The sequence below is a fragment of the Perna viridis genome, chromosome 4 (genome assembly GCF_037379345.1).
Source record: "Perna viridis isolate PV_CMFRI_1.1 ecotype Kerala chromosome 4, ASM3737934v1, whole genome shotgun sequence".
Classification (NCBI taxonomy): domain Eukaryota; kingdom Metazoa; phylum Mollusca; class Bivalvia; order Mytilida; family Mytilidae; genus Perna; species Perna viridis.
Window position 1 is genome coordinate 1,193,550 of NC_142448.1, and position 19,704 is coordinate 1,213,253.

Sequence of the window (19,704 nt, forward strand, 5' to 3'; positions counted from 1 at the left end):
ATGTAACTCTAGTCTGTGTCAGTTTTCAGTGAGTCATTTTAGCCACTACCTGTTTTCAGTATGTAACTCTAGTCTCGTCTGTTTTCAGTGTTTAACTTTAGCCCCTGACTGTTTTCAGTATGTAACTCTTGTCTCTGTCTTTTTTCAGTGTGAAACACTAGCCCTTGTCTGTTTTCAGTATGTAACTCTAGTCCTTGTCTGTTTTCAATGTATAACACTAGCCCCTGCCTGTTTTCAGTATGTAACTCTAGTCTTTGTCTGTTTTCAGTGTGTAACTCTAGCCCCTGCCTGTTTGGAGGAACATGCATAGAAGTTAATGGTACAGACTATGAGTGTAGATGTGCTGCTGGGTTCTCAGGCTCCCATTGTCAGATTATTGGTAAGGTTAATTGAGTCACATCAGTTCAGTTGATGATCTAATTCAATGACACAGATTTTTGGTAAGCTTGCATTTAATGCACAGAGGGGCATTATTTTACTCATTGCAATCAAAGTTTTTGGGGTATATGTCATTTCATATTTCTTGTAAGCACAATTTATCCTAAACTGCTCAAGAGTTTTATTGGAAGGTACTGCAACATAGTTGATCTGCCCATATGAATGAACATTACTCCACAAAGGAGATAATCTAATTTAAGGGTTTTACATGTTGAAAGTTTGTCAGTGAAGCCCCTCCTAAACTGCTTAAGGGGTTTCAATAAAATTTTATATGAAGATTAGTCATTATTTGTAGATGAAGGAAGATAATTACTGTTAGGATACCCTAAATGGAGATAATTGAACTAAGCAGAGTTGGAAATAAAAGCCTGCCCGCCAGCCTAAGACTGGTTATTTGTTTGGCAGTGCTAAGTAATTTTAGCAAAAATGAATATAGCCATATAGTAATTATGTTGAAAAATTGTATTCAAGACTGACTAGAATTTGAGTGAGTTTCCTACTCTTAACTAAGGAGCTATACATTTAACATTTAACTCCATTTGAAACAGGGTATTCTCTGTAAATTTTGCATTTACTTTATAGTTGTTACTTAGTCTTCTAAAAAGAAATTGATATTTAAATGCCTAAAGATAATAGAAAATAATGTTTTTAAAAAAATAATTTTCTTTCTTTCAGAACATGCTACTCTGATTTGTTCTTTTGAGAATACTTTCTGTTCATTTCTGGGCCAAGATACTGTCAATGATACCATTGATTGGAAAATGAGTGAGGTTCGTTCAGTATAACAGAATATCATTAAAGGGTAGATTTAGTAGACATGAATTTTGTGCAAATTCGATTTTTTTCATGGACAACTGTTTTAAATATGTTATGCATTTTGCATAGTTTTAAATGTTTATGATTTTTTTTCACCACCAAATACATTGAGGACAAGTTGGATTAGAGGTTTGACAATAATTATATTAGTGAAAATTTTCAGTTCTTTCTTTCCTAATGGACATTTTCAGCATATACAAAATGTATAGTTATTGATACATCATTGTTTTAACACAAGTCTGTATGTGTAGAATGTTGTATAATTAGACAGTTCTTGCTGTATGCACAGGGCTACACTCCGACTTCAGGTACTGGACCATCTACTGCAGCTGTTGGTACCTATTATTTCTACACAGAATCTAGTGATCAGACTGGTAGTACAGCAAGGCTTAGCTCCCTCCACTTGTCAGGTGTAATACCTTTCTTTTTTAACAGTTTTAGATTGCAATATTTAATAAAAGGAAAGTGGCCAAGGGTAAAATTTTGCATTGTTTCCCATACTGTTTGTAAAGGTAAAGAATCTGTTCATATTTATACATTATTGGATGTGAAAGAAAGGTTTAACCTAACCATATAACCTTACATTTTGGTACATCTTTACCAGGTCAGAAAATTGTTTTTTGGTTGTAACTGGAATATTTGTTGTTGTTGGATGTGTATAGTATTGTTCATTGATGGTGACAATAAAACTTAGTCATTTAAGGAGAGTCTGAATTGAATGCTTGACAGTTTAATTAGTGTCATTTTAATATTATATTTTATCATTCCTTAAATGTTTCCTGATGTTTTTACTAAACTCTTTATTTTAGATATGGAACATTGTTTAAAGTTTTCCTACTACATGTATGGTGATAACACTGGTACCCTCAATGTTCTGGTTGATGATGGACAAGGGGAGATAACTGAATGGTCACGAACTGGTGACCAGGGACAACAGTGGAACCAGGCTGAAATTAATCTCAACTTTACTACCCCTTCTAGAGTAAGCATAAAGCTATAGTAATAAATGTCTTTACCAGTCCCTGAATATACTTTATAAATCTGTTTAAACTAGATTTTCAGAATATCTCTTATGTTGGTAAACCAGTGCTTAAAAAACAAACTCTGACCTTCAGTGAATGTCTTTTCCCCCTTTAAATATTGGCCATGAGTGAACAAGTCCTTCCTTGTTCAAGTGGACTGGTGATTCTATATAATCATTGGATCATACTATGTGTTATACCTATTAATTTTATATTCATGTAATGCAGTTTTGACAGCTTCTATTTGGTATGTTTACTGCATTTGTGGAAAAAAAAACCTGAAGAGCAGGCAACAAAAAAATGAACGATCCTCTTTAAGTGTGCTTTCCTTAAGGTTCTTTGAAATGAATATTGACACTTGTTAAATGTTTTATCTGATAGGTGATTATAGAAGGTGTGGTTGGAGATGGGGACAAATCAGATATTGCCATTGACTTTGTATCTGTTTCACCAATGTTATGTGGTAAGTGCATTTTTATAATTAGCTTGTGGTGGCAGATCCTGGAAATAATTAAATAAGATTCAAATCAAAAGCCAATCTGTACCAGTAGTTTGGAATATTATATAAACAACATATAGCTAAGAGGGTAATAGAGCAGTTTGTTATCCTGAGAAAGTCGTCGTAACCCCAAGGCATAGACAAGGGTGACAATGTATTTGTTAGTGCTGCCAAACTCTATATCACCCTTTAAGCTATGTGTTATTTATTTTATTATACTGAATGTTCCATTGTCATTCTTTTTTCAAATTAATCCCTAACAATCAGTTTTGCATGTTTGTCTATTGTTTTTCTTTCTTAATAATACTGTTTAATTTTCTTATATATAGATATTTAATCCAACTGTAACTGTAGGTCTTTACATGGCAGGGTTAACAATAATAAATCAATAACAAACTGAATATCAATTTAACAACAATGACACAAATACTCATAAGAACACTTTCTTTTCCAGTTCCAACCTCAATCCTTTTTAATCTGACTATACAATATGAAATATTTGTTCATAGTAGATTTGGCATCATAACTGCAAAAGATGTACATCTGCTGAATCAGTGTTACATCAGTACTGACTAAGATTGAACTATCACCTTTTGAGACATGTGATAGAGCATAATACAACCCTTGCATTAAACCAATTAAAATCCAGTAAATTGACATAAAGTATAATAAAGTCATTTATAAATTATGTCTGTTCTGGTATATAGTTAATACATGACATAAATTAAATGAAACAATTGTGTATATATGAATCATAAGATTGGTGAAGGACCCATCATCATCAATGAAGTTCATATGTGTTCAACTTGCAATGTGAATTCTTTCTACTAACATGATATATCAATCACACTATTGTTTATGAGAAGTTTCTGTTTTATTTACCAGATAATACAACATCACTTTGTTCCTCCAATCCTTGTCTTAATGGGGGGACATGTAATGAAACAGCCTTGACCTTTACATGTACCTGTCCACCTGAGTTCATAGGGAGCACCTGTCACTTAGAAGGTATGTATAGTGTACCATTTTAGAGAGATAACTCCCTTTAACTACCGTACTTGTCTTTATCCATCGTCATTCTAGTAGCTTTAGAATTTGGTCAATGGGTCAGCATTGACTGATATTTTGATGTTAATACAGAAGACGGATGTATTCATTCATGTGTGTTGTTCAGACATGAAAAAACTACAAATAATCCACATATAACAAACAAACAGAAATGACATTTTAATAAGTATGTTATCAGGAGAGTTACATTAATAAGTATGTTATCAGGAGACATACATTAATAAATATGTTATCAGGAGAGTTACATTATTTTTTCAGTAACTGATGGAGGTTGGGGTAATTGGAGTGAAGGATCATGCTCAGTGACCTGTGGAGATGGACAACAGGTTAATACAAGGTCATGTGACAACCCCAAACCAGCCTACGGGGGAGCAGATTGTGATGGACCATACACTGAAACTGTTACTTGTTCTATGGGGACCTGTCCACCTGTGGATGGTAACTGGGGTATGTGGTCCATCTTTACCCCCTGTACTGCCACTTGTGGAGGGGGAACTAAGTCACGAGTAAGGATATGTAACAACCCCACTCCTGAACATGGAGGTGTTGACTGTGTTGGGAAGGCTTCAGAGACTCAGACTTGTAATGATAACAAGTGTCCTGGTTAGTCTCAAACTTAATTTTACTTAGTTCCAAACCCAGTACATGTCAGCTAATTGGTAATTAACTATTACCAGTAATTTGTTTTAATACATGTATGTGCTTTATTTTTTCTTCTTATAACACTGTTAAAGAAGCAGAACTTTGAAGTAGTAACACTGTAAAGGCAGATCTAGAACCTATGTGATAAGGTTTTTCACATTTTACTATTGCCTTCAAGCCACAGACAAACAATGATGGATACATCATCATTAGGTTTCCGTAGAATGTCCAGCAAATTTGTAATACCCTGCTTTTTTGTATGCTATGAGACATTTACATGTTCCTTCAAAGCTTCTGAAGTAACTGTATCTGATTCTGTTTCAGCTGATGAGACATTTACATGTTCCTTCGAAGCTTCTGACAGTAACTGTATCTTATTCAGTTTCCGCTGATGAGACATTTACATGTTCCTTCGAAGCTTCTGACAGTAACTGTATCTTATTCTGTTTCAGCTGATGAGACATTTACATGTTCCTTCGAAGCTTCTGACAGTAACTGTTTCTTGGTTGAGGAAACCAATCCTACTAGAGATGTGTTTGATTGGACAACAAATTCTGTAAGTTTTTATAGATCAGAATATCTTTATATCTTCTGTCATTTTTATTTCATTGTTGTATCAGTCTTGTTGTTTATTTACCAAAGCTGTATGTCTTTGATACTTCAAAGTACATGTATTTGTTTTAGAATACAATATACACATAGGAATGTACTTTATTTCTAATAGGGACCAACTAGAATTAAAAGGACTGGACCATCATTTGCCGCCAGTGGTACATTTTATAAATATATAGAAACACTCAGACCAAGGAAACCCGGTCAGAATGCCAGACTCATTAATGCTAGAAGCTTGATAGGTAAAATTAAGTATATTACATGTGCAGTATAAACGTGTATATTCCACTCTGAACAAAAAAAACAAAAAAAATATGCCAATTTCTTTTTTTGTTTAATCAAAACATAGAGATGAAATTTAGGAGTATGGCTATTGTCTAAAGTTGAAATGAGACAGACTTCATGTTTTCATTCATTATATCATATAAAAGATGCTGTTGTTCAGGCTTGATATTGACTGTTGTGGCACTATATAAGTGGCTCATGAAGTTACTTATTGGTTGATAATAATTCCTCATTTATTTGACATTATCAGCAAATGTTTACAGCCATTTACAAATGATCTTCAGTTTTGGTATTATTGGTGTCGATCATTATCTCTGTCTCTTGGGTGCTCCCCATTTTACAATAGTACCCATTGTATTAGTAACTATAATGTACGAAGTGGTACTTTTGAACGGTACTGAAATATTGCCCTTTGAATGTTAAAGTCAAATTTTATCTAATGATGGAAAGTTGGACAAGTAACGAATTATAATCTTGGGCAGACCCAGAAATTTATTTAAAAAAAAAGGGGGGGGGGAACTGATTAAGAAAAGTAAATAAAAAGGGGTTTCAGGCTGTAATTTGCTCATTTATGCCCTACAAACAATCAAAATTTTCCAAGATGGGGGTTGTTCCAACCACTGGAACCTGTCTCTGGGTTTGCCACTGAATCTAGCAGGTTATCATTGATGAGACTTTTATTGGTCTGTACTCACTGAATAGGAATTGGTATCACATGATTGTTATTTTGTCTATTTATAAGCATTACGTCGATGTCTTAGTTTCTCCTACAACATGAATGGAAGGCAGATTGGTTCTCTGAATATACTAAGTATAGAGCAGGATGGAACAGTATCTAAGTTATGGAGTCGCTCTGGTAACCAAGGCAATGTTTGGAAAAAGGCCAGTGTTAACATTGATACTGGGCCAGATCTTCAGGTAGGGTTACATAGAAAAATGGTCATTGTTAACATAGATACTGGATTAGATCTTCAGGTAGTTATATAACGGGAAAAAGACCAGTGTTAACACTTACACTGGGCCAGATTTTTAGGTAGTTTTATATGAGATAAAGGCCAGTGTTAACACTTACACTGGGCCAGATTTTTAGGTAGTTTTATATGAGATAAAGGCCAGTGTTAACACTTACACTGGGCCAGATTTTTAGGTAGTTTTATATGAGATAAAGGCCAGTATTTATTATGACACTGGGCCAGATCTCACAACCATGATAGGTTGGTCATCAATCAAAGAAAATATTCAAAACAATATTTGGAAGGGTCTAAAGGAGTGCAAGAAATTGAAGACAAATATAGGATTTTTTTTGTAGCAATTAACTCGCATTAGCACATGGAAATCTATGTTAGGTCCATAATTCACATTTAAGGTGCACAGGTAGTTAATGTTTTAAATATCAGCAAATAAACTCAAATCTGAAGAACAAAAAAGTATTTTAAACACTTCCATGCCCATGTAAAAGTTGTGAGAATTGATTGCTGATGTACTTACAATTGATTTATTGTAGTTGGCTATTGAGGGAGTGGTTGGTGGAGTTAGAGGAAACATTGCTGTTGACAACATTGTCCTCAAACCAGAAGAATGTCGTAAGTTTTTATTGTCAGAATAAATAATAGGAACTAGAGATCTTGGAAGCTATTCAGGTTATTCATTGTTAGCAGTTTCTTTTTGACTAACCTTTTTCTATATATAAAAGTATTATAGTGATAGTTTTTGTATCTGTTAACAAAAAATATCAGTCAAGCTATTTTGTCAACATCTAACAGAGAAATGTTTTTATTTACAGCACCTTGTGACACTGAGCCATGCCTAAATGGAGGTGTTTGTTCTGTGAAGGAGGATACTTACGTGTGTTTCTGTCCTGCAGGTTATGGAGGACCAGAATGTCAATATACAGGTTTGTTATTTCCTTTTCAGGGATGTTGTATATGGAGGACCTGAATGTCAGTACACCTTAAAATCAAAGACTGAAGTCTTCAAAGTAGCTAATCGTCAAATATTCACTGTCACTGATTTTGGCTTACTTTTAACATCTGAAATGGCATGAATGTGACTTCCACTAAAATCTTGGTTCCCTTGATATGATTGCATTCTCTTTTGTAACCCTGATGCCATGAATGTTTTCAATAACCCAAAACCAGATTAAACAAGTGGCAATGGCTATAGGCTAAAAACCACTAATTCCACTTCCCATAGGCTTCTATGCTAATTTCACAATATTCAATGGCTTCTCTGGACTTTACCTTAACTTTAACCTGCAGAGGACTATATATCAGCATGATTCTACATATGTCAGCTCACAATCCTCAGAATGGCATGTGGGGTTAGCAGACTTGCAGTGCAGTACTGGTCACCGGAAGTGAAGTGTCTATAAATAGCATGGGAAATCCCAGTGTTTTCACAAGATAGGGGTATATTTAGAAATCATTATGGAGATTAGGCTTCACATCACAAGAAGCAAAATGCACCTATAAAATGTACAGAAATGTTTTTCCTTCCAGAAACTGTTTAAATTTTTTAAATGAGATGAGAACTTTTTTCACAGCACTATGAGGAACAGGGGTAATTTCTGCGTAGGACTATTTTTGCGTACGTTCCAAATGCTCATTGGTTGAATTGGTGGTCTGTAACCTATATATAGATATCAGGGGCCTGATAATATATATGACCTTTATATAATAAGTTGTAACGAATGCCTGTGTTTGAATTGGAAACTGGGTATTATTACATAAATTCAATGCTAACTGATCATTTCATCTTTTAATGTAAACTTCCCATTCTCATACAAGCAAATAATCACGCATACACATGTTTATGATATTTTTTAAAAGAGGTACATTGTAGCGATCTTTGGGAACATACCCATACCTGTACCAACCTTTCCCTGTACCCAAATACTCTTTTGCCGATTTCTTCATTATTACGGGATATTTCCAGCTGATAATCTGTACACATTTACAAAATGATATTATGGCTAGGCTAGAATCAATGATTTTTAAAATGTTTTTCAAAAATTTGCTTTTTCTTAGAATTTCAGTTTTCACAAGTACCCAAATGTGTAAACCCAAAATTCCTGTACCCAAATTTAAAGTCTGGTATTTTTGTTAATTGTACAATTTTATTATATATTTCACATAAGAACACCATAATATCATTAGAATACCCAAGGGCAATACATGGCTTCAGATTCTTTTTATGAGACTTTCTTTTTCATTCTTAATCATATCCATTTTGTGCTGGTACAGGAATTCGTGCTACAGTATGGTATGGAATTCAAACTCCAACATTGCTTTTTTTTTAACAATATCAAATTTTAATTATGTTATCCAAAGTCTTAAAGTGAAGTTTTAACCTCTGAATGATTTCAGAAAAACGTGAAATTTGCAGGGAACCAGATTAGGTTTCAGGTTACACAACTGGCCATGAATATTCATAGATATCGGGCTGTGCTAGTGTATATGACCTGTATAGTCTTGTAACAAGCCCTTGTGACTGAATTGGAAACTGGGTAATGTTCAATGCTAACCAATCATTTCATGTAAACTCCCCATTCTCATACAAGTTAGAAACACATGTAATACACACCTGTATGATATTTAAGAGGTACATTTTTATCTTGTACAAAGCTAGAACTGTTACACTATGGTGGTAAACACTGCACAGATCTGCAGCGTTACATGGAGTATAAATATATAATTATGCAAATCATATGCAAATATAAAGTACTGAAATTACAAGTGCAAGAAGTCGCTAACAATATTAGCGACTTAAAAAGGATGTTAAGTATGGTATTCAAGTGACACAAAAAAAAAAATATTTTCTTCAATCAAATGGAGAGGGCAGAGAATTTGAATGACTTTTTAGATGTGACTGGCATTGATTGTTCATTGTCATGTAAGTTGTTCTTACAATGTGTGTGTGTGATCTTTTTTGAAGTAGATTTGGATTTGAGTCATGTCCTTGCATGAATGGGAACTAATTACTGATGAAAATTTAAAGATTTTCATTCCTAGTTGCTGATGTTGAACAGTGTTTTAAAATGTTTATACTTTACCATAGGTGTGGATGCTTGATCTCTTCAATTTGATAGACATAAGATTATTTATGAAATTTTGTTTTAAAAGCAAGCAGTTTTATTGGTAAATGGATTCTGTAGAAAAGGTGGTAACCATTGTCAAGGTCATAGTTCTAAAGTCAAGGTCACAGTGGAAGTGATGAATTTTATACAAGGAGGGAAATTTACATTTTTTATCAACCTCAATGTTCATGGCTGGTCTCCTGTCAACTGGACTTTTTTTTTCTTACATGTCAAACATTGGAGTTTCTCATAACAAAATTTATGCTTTATCCTATAAGATATCAAATTGCAAAATATATCTTAGGGAGTATTAATCTTTTGTTTAAAATTATGTACCAGACATATTTTTTCTGTTTTTTTCAGATGCTGTGGGATACTGTTCATTTGAGAAAAAAGATCCAGTCTGTTTCTTGAAACAGGGCAGCAGTGATGATTTTGACTGGTCTAGAGGGGTGGTATGTATTTTACCTTATTTCACCAAGCATTCTGTTGAAATGTTTTAGACCATATTGATACTTGTACATGTATAGTTCAGACTAAACACATACAGTTAACCCTATCATGATACATCTTTGTGTTGTTACTCCCCCTTGTTAGTGATTTATTTTTTTTGTTTAATATTTTTTGTCATATAACACTGGTAACCTGTATCAGTATTGATATATACTTTTTTAAGATAACAGCTACAAAGGATACTGGTCCATTTAAAGGTTCAGAAGGAAGAAGATTTTTTCACATAGAGGCCAGCCAAAAAACTGTTGGAAGTAAAGCCAGGCTGATCAGTAACATTCAGTATTCAGGTAATTTGAAAGTGAAAGTAAAGTCAAACTGGTCAGTAACAGAAAATAGCATTCAATACTAATTTAATTGAAGGCTTTTCCTATGAGGGGCAGAGCAATTTGTACTCAAACGACTATTCATAATACTATGCTATGATGTTACATGTATCTCCCTGATGTTTCAACATTAGGAATATTGGATGCTTCCTATAACACATAATGTGTATATGTGTTAAAAGTTTAAAAGATCACTTCCTAACTGCTTACCTTATTTCCATGTCACTTCCTGCAGAAGAAATTAAAGCCATGCATGTTACATACATAGGGCATCACTGACACTCCATCCCTTTGATAACAAAGAAGATTAATAAATTTCTGTATTTGACAATTTTGTACACTAATAGAAAGGGTAAGCAGGTTAATTGTTTGGAAACATCACAGCTCCAGTTGTTTTGATCTGAATTAAGCCATTAGGCCACAATTAAAAATATGTTTGTTTCCCCTCTCCTGACCCGTCATCACTGATGGGTAGGTAGGGAGATGGGAAACGAATGAGTATTTAATTTTGGCCTTTTGACTTAAAGGAATATTTTATAATTTGTTAATGTAAACATATGACACAAAGTTGTGAGATTTAGGTTTTATTACCAAATTGCAATTATGAATGCACACAATATATTCTGAAATGACAAAGAATTTGTGTTTTAGATAAGACCCGATGTCTTTCCTATGACTATCATATGTATGGAGACCAAACAGGGACATTAAAGGTGTTGTCTTTAGACTCTGGTGGTACGGAGACAGAGCTGTGGTCTCTAGCTGGAAATCAAGGCAATCAATGGCTTGGACACATGCTTAGCGTTCACACACTGCCTGATAATGTAGTATGTAACCACGTTTAGTTATTGTTCAATCCAACAAACTCTGATATGTCAACTGTCTGTTTAATGCAACATAGTCCTGCATTAAATTCCTGTTTTCACATTCCCAAATGAACCTCATGTTAACATTATCACACATCTGCTGTCTGTTTATCCAACATCATTTTTCACATTTTTTTATCATTTAGCATCCATGTTAAATGGATATTGTTCTTAAAATTTGATTTGGAAGAAATGAAAATAAACCACTGAAAAATAAATTTCCTTGTCCACTATTGATGAAACATCAAAAAGATATGAATCTGAAAGACTGAAAGATGTCTGATAAACTCTTCACAGATAGTGTTCGAGGCAGAAGTTGGTGGAGAGAGAGGGGATATTGCTCTGGATAACATTGAATTGTTAACATCAGACTGCAGTGAGTATCAATCATGTTCATGAAATTTAGGGGAAAAAGTTAGAAGTGAAATGAATTAAAAAAAATAAAACATAACCACCTTATGATTAAATAATTATAAGGTTAAAACCAACCATCGATTGCACCAAACCATAAAAATTTATAAAAATCAAGTCAAGTCAAGTAAATTTTATTTCAAGTTTTTACATGTAAAACAACAGTAAAACATAAGCTTGACAGACCTTTTAATACCAACAAAAGATGTCACATATATATATAGATATATATGCACATAACAGCATCCTGCATGGGCTTACAATTGTTTCATACACAAGCAAATTTAAAAGGCAGTAACAGGTATATGTTTTATTTATATCTGTTACTGCTTTTATTCAATTATTATTTCATTATTTTATAGTACTGTTACTGCCATTCAAAACATTAACTCAGCCAAATATCTGAGTTGTTTAATCTTAGTTATACTGCATGTTGACCTTTGATCATGGTAAACAGGATTTGTTATTTTATAGCTCCATGTACACCAGTAAATCCTTGTAGAAACTCAGGAGTATGCAGTGTTTCTGGAAACAGCTATTCATGTACATGTACCTTGGGGTTTACAGGACCTGAATGCCAGTACATAGGTAAGTTATTCATGTACATGTAGCTCTGGGTTTACAGGACCTGAAGGCCAGTACATAGGTAAGTTATTCATGTACATGTAGCTGTGGGTTTACAGGACCTGAATGCCAGTACATAGGTAAGTTATTCATGTACATGTAGCTCTGGGTTTACAGGACCTGAATGCCAGTACATAGGTAAGTTATTCATGTACATGTAGCTGTGGGTTTACAGGACCTGAATATGTCAGTACATAGGTAAGTTATTCATGTACATGTAGCTATGGGTTTACTGTACCTGAGTGCCAGTCCATGTAGCTGTGTACTTTAGTAAGTATTAGTTGCTTTAGTTTATAAAGTTAAAGAAAAAGGTGAATAAGATCATTGTTACTTAATTATTAAGTCTGATCCAGGCTTATTGAGTCATTCTTGGTGCATTACTGGTATGATCCAGGCTTATTGAGTCATTCTTGGTGCATTACTGGTATGATCCAGGCTTATTGAGTCATTCTGGGTGCATATTGATTACTGGTATGATCCAGGCTTATTGAGTCATTCTTGGTGCATTACTGGTATGATCCAGGCTTATTGAGTCATTCTGGGTGCATATTGATTACTGGTATGATCCAGGCTTATTGAGTCATTCTGGGTGCATATTGATTACTGGTATGATCCAGGCTTATTGGGTCATTCTGGGTGCATTACTGGTATGATCCAGGCTTATTGAGTCATTCTGGGTGCATTACTGGTATGATCCAGGCTTATTGGGTCATTCTGGGTGCATTACTGGTATGATCCAGGCTTATTGGGTCATTCTGGGTGCATTACTGGTATGATCCAGGCTTATTGAGTCATTCTGGGTGCATATTGATTACTGGTATGATCCAGGCTTATTGGATCATTCTGGGTGCATTACTGGTATGATCCAGGCTTATTGGGTCATTCTGGGTGCATTACTGGTATGATCCAGGCTTATTGGGTCATTCTGGGTGCATATTGATTACTGGTATGATCCAGGCTTATTGGGTTATTCTGGGTGCATATTGATTACTGGTATGATCCAGGCTTATTGGGTCATTCTTGGTGCATTACTGGTATGATCCAGGCTTATTGAGTCATTCTGGGTGCATATTGATTACTGGTATGATCCAGGCTTATTGAGTCATTCTGGGTGCATATTGATTACTGGTATGATCCAGGCTTATTGGGTCATTCTGGGTGCATTACTGGTATGATCCAGGCTTATTGAGTCATTCTGGGTGCATTACTGGTATGATCCAGGCTTATTGAGTCATTCTGGGTGCATTACTGGTATGATCCAGGCTTATTGAGTCATTCTGGGTGCATATTGATTACTGGTATGATCCAGGCTTATTGAGTCATTCTGGGTGCATATTGATTACTGGTATGATCCAGGCTTATTGGGTCATTCTGGGTGCATTACTGGTATGATCCAGGCTTATTGAGTCATTCTGGGTGCATTACTGGTATGATCCAGGCTTATTGGGTCATTCTGGGTGCATATTGACTACTGGTATACTTAAACTACTGCAGTACATTGTTCCAAAGTATTTTGTATAGAAATGTATTTTCTGTTGTCAAATTAAATGACAATGAAAATTTTCACTGACCTATAAAAAAATTACAAAAAGCCAATGAGGGAAACTATTACTGTAAACCAATTTGTTTTCGCAGATATTTATTTCGTTATTTATGATGTCAATTTAATTTCATGGTAATTTCACAGATATTTATTTTGTTATTTATGATGTCAATTTAATTTCATGGTTATTTTACATTTACAGATGTTTATTTTGCTACTTATGATGTCAATCTTATTTCATGGCTATTTTTACTGATATTTATTTTGTGATTTGTCTATTTAATTTCATGGCTATTTGATTTTGCATCTTATACTTTATCAAAATTGTAATATATTATGAAGAGATTTATTCATTGCTTTGTAATATATTATGAAGAGATTTATTCATTGCTATGTTTAATAATGAAAATAAAAAGTGAAAATAAGTCACTAAAATAAATAGTGAAAATAAATAGGTGAACTGTATTGACCAAATGTAAACAGAATGTGATAATGTCATTTATACTGAGACCTAATTGTGAACCATCAACATCTAATATTTTGTATATATGTGTTAGAAATAATTAGGATTGAGATTTTTTAGGTTTTTTTGTAAATAAATAGTTCTAATTTTATGTTATATTATATTTAGACTCAGAGAAATACTGTTCATTTGAAAGAAGAGAACTTCTCTGTTTTTTGGTACAAGACAGACTCACAGATGACATTGATTGGAAAAAGTATTACAAGGTATTAAAAGTACACAGAAACCCTGAAGCCCTTAAAAGTATTACAAGATATTAACAGTACACAAAAATCTTGAAACCCTTAAAAGTATTACAAGGTATTAACAGTAAACAGAAACCCAGAAACCGTTAATAGTATTGTAAGGTATTAGCAGTAAACAGAAACCCTGAAACCCTTAAATGTATTACACGGTGTTAACAGTAAACAGAAACCCTGAAACCCTTAACAGTATTACAAGGTATTAACAGTAAACAGAAACCTTGAAACCCTTAAAAGTATTACAAGGTATTATCAGTAAACAGAAACCCAGAAACCCTAAAAAGTATTACAAGGTATTAACAGTAAACAGAAACCCTGAAACCCTTAACAGTATTACAAGGTATTAACAGTAAACAGAATCCCTGAAACCTTTAACAGTATGACAGGGTTTGTACAGTACATAGAAACCCCAAAAGCCTAAAAAATGACAGAGTATTTACAGAACATGGAAACCCAAAAACCCTAAAAAGTATAACAGGATATGTACAGAACATAGAAACCCAAAAACCCTAAAAAGTATTACATGGTTTGTACAGAACATGGAAACCCAGAAACCCTAAAAGGTATTACAAGGTTTGTACAGAACATGGAAACCCAGAAATCCTAAGAAGTATAACAGGGTTTGCACAGAATATAAAAATTAGGATTCTGACTATTTAACTATAACACTTACCAGTTACCAATCAAAGTCCATTACTTGTCTTATTTCAGAGGACTTCAACTAGTGAAACAGGTCCACGTTATGCATCTCATGGCAAGATATTTTACTACATAGAAACTACTAGAAAAGAAGTGGGTCAGAAAGCCAGACTGATTAGTAACCTAAAATTTTCAAGTATGTATACAAAACTTTTTGTGATTTGAAATTCTATGTTACCACCAAGAAATCAGTAGGAAGAAATAACCACCATTGTTAAGAATGTTCCTTTTATCCCCTCTGGTAACAAAGATAACCATGGTTTGTACTTCTAACCGTCTATAAGACTATAACACTCCTAATAGTTGGTCAACAGAGGACGCTTACCCTACCGGTGCACCTGGTTCATGCTCCCAGTTTTTAATGGAGTCCGAGTTGCTCATTTACTTTCGTTACTTTGTATGTATGATTTTAGTTACTTTATGTTCTTTGTTGTGTGTGTGTCTGTTTTCCATGTCTGGTCTTTGTCCCTGTGTTGGCTAGCAAATGGGCGTGGAAATATATAAGTAAATGCATAACATCTTTAATGACAACAACCAGAGAGTCCAGAGATTCCAGAGAGTACATTTCATTAGCTGAACAAAAATATAGATGATGTTGACGATGTTGACGATGTTGACGATTTACTGAAAATAGAAAAATGAAATACAATGTACCTATGTCGTCAACCAAGAAAATAACCAATCAAAACAAAAAATACAAACACAATAGTAATACAATATCAAAAGAAAATCAATAGAAAATGACACAAAAGCATGAAAATACAATATGTAAAAAGAACTTAATTAAGATTTAATTAATTAAATCGCTATTAAGCTTCACTGAGAAAATAATTTATCGATCGGCACCTAACATACAGTGAAAAATTGCGGTGCACTCGAAAATCAATCTGCCTAACATTAAAATTAAAGTCAATAAACCTACAAAAATTATATCCAATTATCAAAATGTATGTAATTAACCATCGGAAGTATATTTATACAAAGATAAAGTAAAAAAAACTCACCAAATTAATAATATTTCCACTAAATCAACACAGAAAAACAATCGTGAAATTACAACGGAAGTACTCGAAATAGTAAACAATAACACTGGATGGAAAAGTGATAATCGAAAATGATGATTAATGATATTTGGTTTAACGGTGGAAATGAACTCTACAGTCCCTGGATTATATTCTTTTGATTACCGCTATAACCTTGGTTCCCTTGATTACTCTTTCAACAGAGGTGTAGATGCAATTAATTTGGCTAACATCCTCCATCAAAAAAACGTTACCAAAAAAATTTCCCATATTTCAAAGACAAATCCATACCAATTATTTCATATTCCTATACTTCACCCATTGCATCCAAAATTTTCAATTATAAAAGGCTATTACAGAACCTCGAGATTGTCAACTTCAAGACTAAACCATCTGACTGTTCTTGTAAAAACACTCCATTCAATTTTGGTCCTTCCAGTCACGTCGTTACGGGAGATTTAACCATCATCGAAAATGAATTTCTGCATAATATCCTTTCTAAAGGTCCCAAGTACCGTGAAGCACACTCCATAAATTGGAATTATAACTGTAAAGTTCTTATGGATGCCCTGGAGGACTACACAAGAAAATGGATCTTGAAAAAAAGAAAAAAGACATCGATTCTCTGTCAGAGTGGTTAAAGGCTGTGAGGTCTTTAATTTTGAAACAAATGAAAGAGTAATCAAGGGAACCAAGGTTAAAGCGGTAATCAAAAGAATGTATTCCAGGGACAAAGACCAGACATGGAAAACAGACATACACAACAAAGAACATTAAGTAACTAAAATCATACATACAAAGTAACAAAAGTAAATGAGCAACTCAGACTCCACTAAAAACTAGGAGCATGGACCAGGTGCACCGGTAGGGTAAGCGTCCTCTGCTTTTCTAGAAACAAGAAAGTTTTAAGTAGGTCAATGAGTGCCAATGTTACATCATTTTTCAAAACCCTGATGTCGCAAAAACATTTTCTACTATACATGACAAATATGTTGTCATTCCAGCAGACAAAGCCCAAAACAATATTGTTTTGTCTGCAAAACGTTTTACGTCCAGTGTTTATTATCAGAGGTAGACATAAAAAATAATAGCAGTGATAAGACCTATACTGCTACCACACTCTCCAAAGAAGAGATTGTGGAAAACCATAAATCTGTGCTATCCTCTTTTGGTCTCTCTAACAAGGACAATGATTGTGATTTACTGTCTATGTACTGGATTCCACAAGAATCCATACAAACAACGTTACATAGATGGGTCTGCAAAATGTGCCACCAAACCTCTTTCAAAACTTATTACTTTTAAATATAGCACAGATTTATGGTTTTCCACAATCTCTTCTTTGGAATGTTGTTTTGGGCTTTGTCTGCTGGAACAACAACATATTTGTCATGTATAGTAGACAACATTTTTGCTACATCGGGTCTTTGAAAACTGATGTAACATTGGCACTCATTGACCTACTTAAAACTTTAATTCATTTCAAAATTAAATCCTCACAGCCTTTAACCACTCTGACAGAGAATCAATGTCTTCTTGTTCTCGTTTTATCCATTTTCTTGTGTAGTCCTCCAGGGCATCCATAAGAACTTTATAGTTATAATTCCAATTTATGGAGCATGTTTCATGGTGCTTGGGACCTTAAGAAAGGATATTGCGCAGAGATTCGTTTTCGATGAAGGGCAAATCTCCTCTAACGACGCGACTGGAAGGACCATATTTGAATTGAGAGTTTTTGCAAGAACAGTCAGGTGGTTTAGCATTGGTTTTAACTGACAAATCTGATAAATCCATAGGTATAAACTCAGGTCAGCATTGGTTTTAACTGACAAATCAGATAAATCTATAAGTATAAACTCAGCAAGTGCCAAGGTTTCAGAGACATATTATACTTCAGCTTTCTTCTACATAGTTTGGTGGTAGTGTGAAACCTAAATTAACACTCCCTTACTGCTGACACTATTATATCTCTCATTAAAAAAAGCATGTTTATTTTCTTCCATTAGATAAAAAGAGATGTCTTACCTTGTCTTACCATATGTATGGAGAAAATATAGGAACACTGAAAGTTTTAACTATGGATTCAGATGGTACTGAAACAGAGCTATGGTCATTATCAGGGAACCAAGGCAATATGTGGTTAGAACAAATGCTGAGTGTACAAACTGATCCCAAATCTAAGGTAAAATGTTCTCAATTCCATGTTAGAACACATGCTGAGTGTACAAACTGACCCCAAATCTAAGGTAAAGTGTTCTCAAATTTTGTTAGAACACATGCTGAGTGTATAAACTGACCTCAAATTCAAGGTAAGATGTTCTCAATTCCTTGTAAGAACACATGCTGAGTGTACAAACTGATCCCAAACCTATCGTAAGGTGTTCTCAGTTTCTTGTAAGAACACATGTTTAGTGTACAAAATGACCCCAAATCTAAGGTAAGGTGTTCTAAATTCCTCATTATAGCAAATGCTGAGTATACAAAAAAGGGGAGGAGGAGAATCCAGGCTACTATTTATTTGCCCATATGTTACACAATGTTGACAGATTTTCCATCTAAAGGGGATTCAACCCCATACTGTCACTGACACACGTTTAGACTTTCCAACTTTTTGTCTGTCTATCTTATCTGTCAGTCTAGTTTTGGTTATTTCTACACGACCTAATTTTTTATGAAAGGATTTAATAAATCTTTAATAAAACACAGAATAAAGCTGTATTGATGAGGACTACACTGGTTGTTTTCAATATCAATAGATCAAAAGTCAAGATCACCATTTACTGAATATACATGTAGATTGTTAATCCTGAATATATTGATATATTGTAGATCATATTGGAAGGATCAGTAGGAGGGGACAAAGGAGATATAGCTGTAGACAATGTTAAACTTTATTCTTCAGATTGCTGTACGTAACACTCGAAAGTCTTACCTTGGATTTTTTTTATGAATATTACATATTATTTTTATTTGTTCTAACTTGCCATAGCATTTAAAATTAACTTGGATACTATCAGTTATTTACTCAGAAGTTATTAAACTTGTTGCTCTATATTTTGATATACCCGGTATATTTTTATTGTTTTGGCTCCCTGTTTACAAATCAACCCTTATAGAAATGTTGCTACATATTTTTGTTGTTTTGGCTCCCTGTTTAAAAATCAACCCTTATAGAAATGTTACTACATATTTTTATTGTTTTGGCTCCCTGTTTACAGATAAACCCTTATAGAAATGTTGCTACATATTTTTATTGTTTTGGCTCCCTGTTTACAAATCAACCCTTATAGAAATGTTACTACATATTTTTATTGTTTTGGCTCCCTGTTTACAGATAAATCCTTATAGAAATGTTACTACATATTTTTATTTTTTGGCTTCCTGTTTACAGATCAACCCGTATAGAAATGTTACTACATGTTTTTTATTGTTTTGGCTGCCTGTTTACAGATCAACCCTTATAGAAATGTTACTACATATT

The 19,704-nt window shown here is 33.9% G+C and overlaps 1 protein-coding gene across 1 annotated transcript in view; it reads left to right on the forward strand.

Moving 5' to 3' along the window:
- Positions 1-19,704, forward strand: part of LOC148618377 (MAM and LDL-receptor class A domain-containing protein 2-like) — a 50,013-nt gene that overhangs the window by 20,885 nt on the left and 9,424 nt on the right. Inside the window, exons 20-40 of the mRNA XM_088577239.1 lie at positions 269-379; positions 1,114-1,208; positions 1,544-1,664; positions 2,064-2,236; positions 2,658-2,739; positions 3,661-3,783; positions 4,102-4,446; positions 4,938-5,041; positions 5,210-5,339; positions 6,125-6,300; positions 6,887-6,965; positions 7,166-7,276; positions 9,821-9,912; positions 10,134-10,257; positions 10,945-11,120; positions 11,457-11,535; positions 12,045-12,158; positions 14,369-14,466; positions 15,214-15,337; positions 18,230-18,405; positions 19,053-19,131. Of these exons, the coding sequence (XP_088433365.1) occupies positions 269-379; positions 1,114-1,208; positions 1,544-1,664; positions 2,064-2,236; positions 2,658-2,739; positions 3,661-3,783; positions 4,102-4,446; positions 4,938-5,041; positions 5,210-5,339; positions 6,125-6,300; positions 6,887-6,965; positions 7,166-7,276; positions 9,821-9,912; positions 10,134-10,257; positions 10,945-11,120; positions 11,457-11,535; positions 12,045-12,158; positions 14,369-14,466; positions 15,214-15,337; positions 18,230-18,405; positions 19,053-19,131 (2,712 nt within the window). The remainder of the gene's footprint in view (positions 1-268; positions 380-1,113; positions 1,209-1,543; positions 1,665-2,063; positions 2,237-2,657; positions 2,740-3,660; positions 3,784-4,101; positions 4,447-4,937; positions 5,042-5,209; positions 5,340-6,124; positions 6,301-6,886; positions 6,966-7,165; positions 7,277-9,820; positions 9,913-10,133; positions 10,258-10,944; positions 11,121-11,456; positions 11,536-12,044; positions 12,159-14,368; positions 14,467-15,213; positions 15,338-18,229; positions 18,406-19,052; positions 19,132-19,704) is intronic.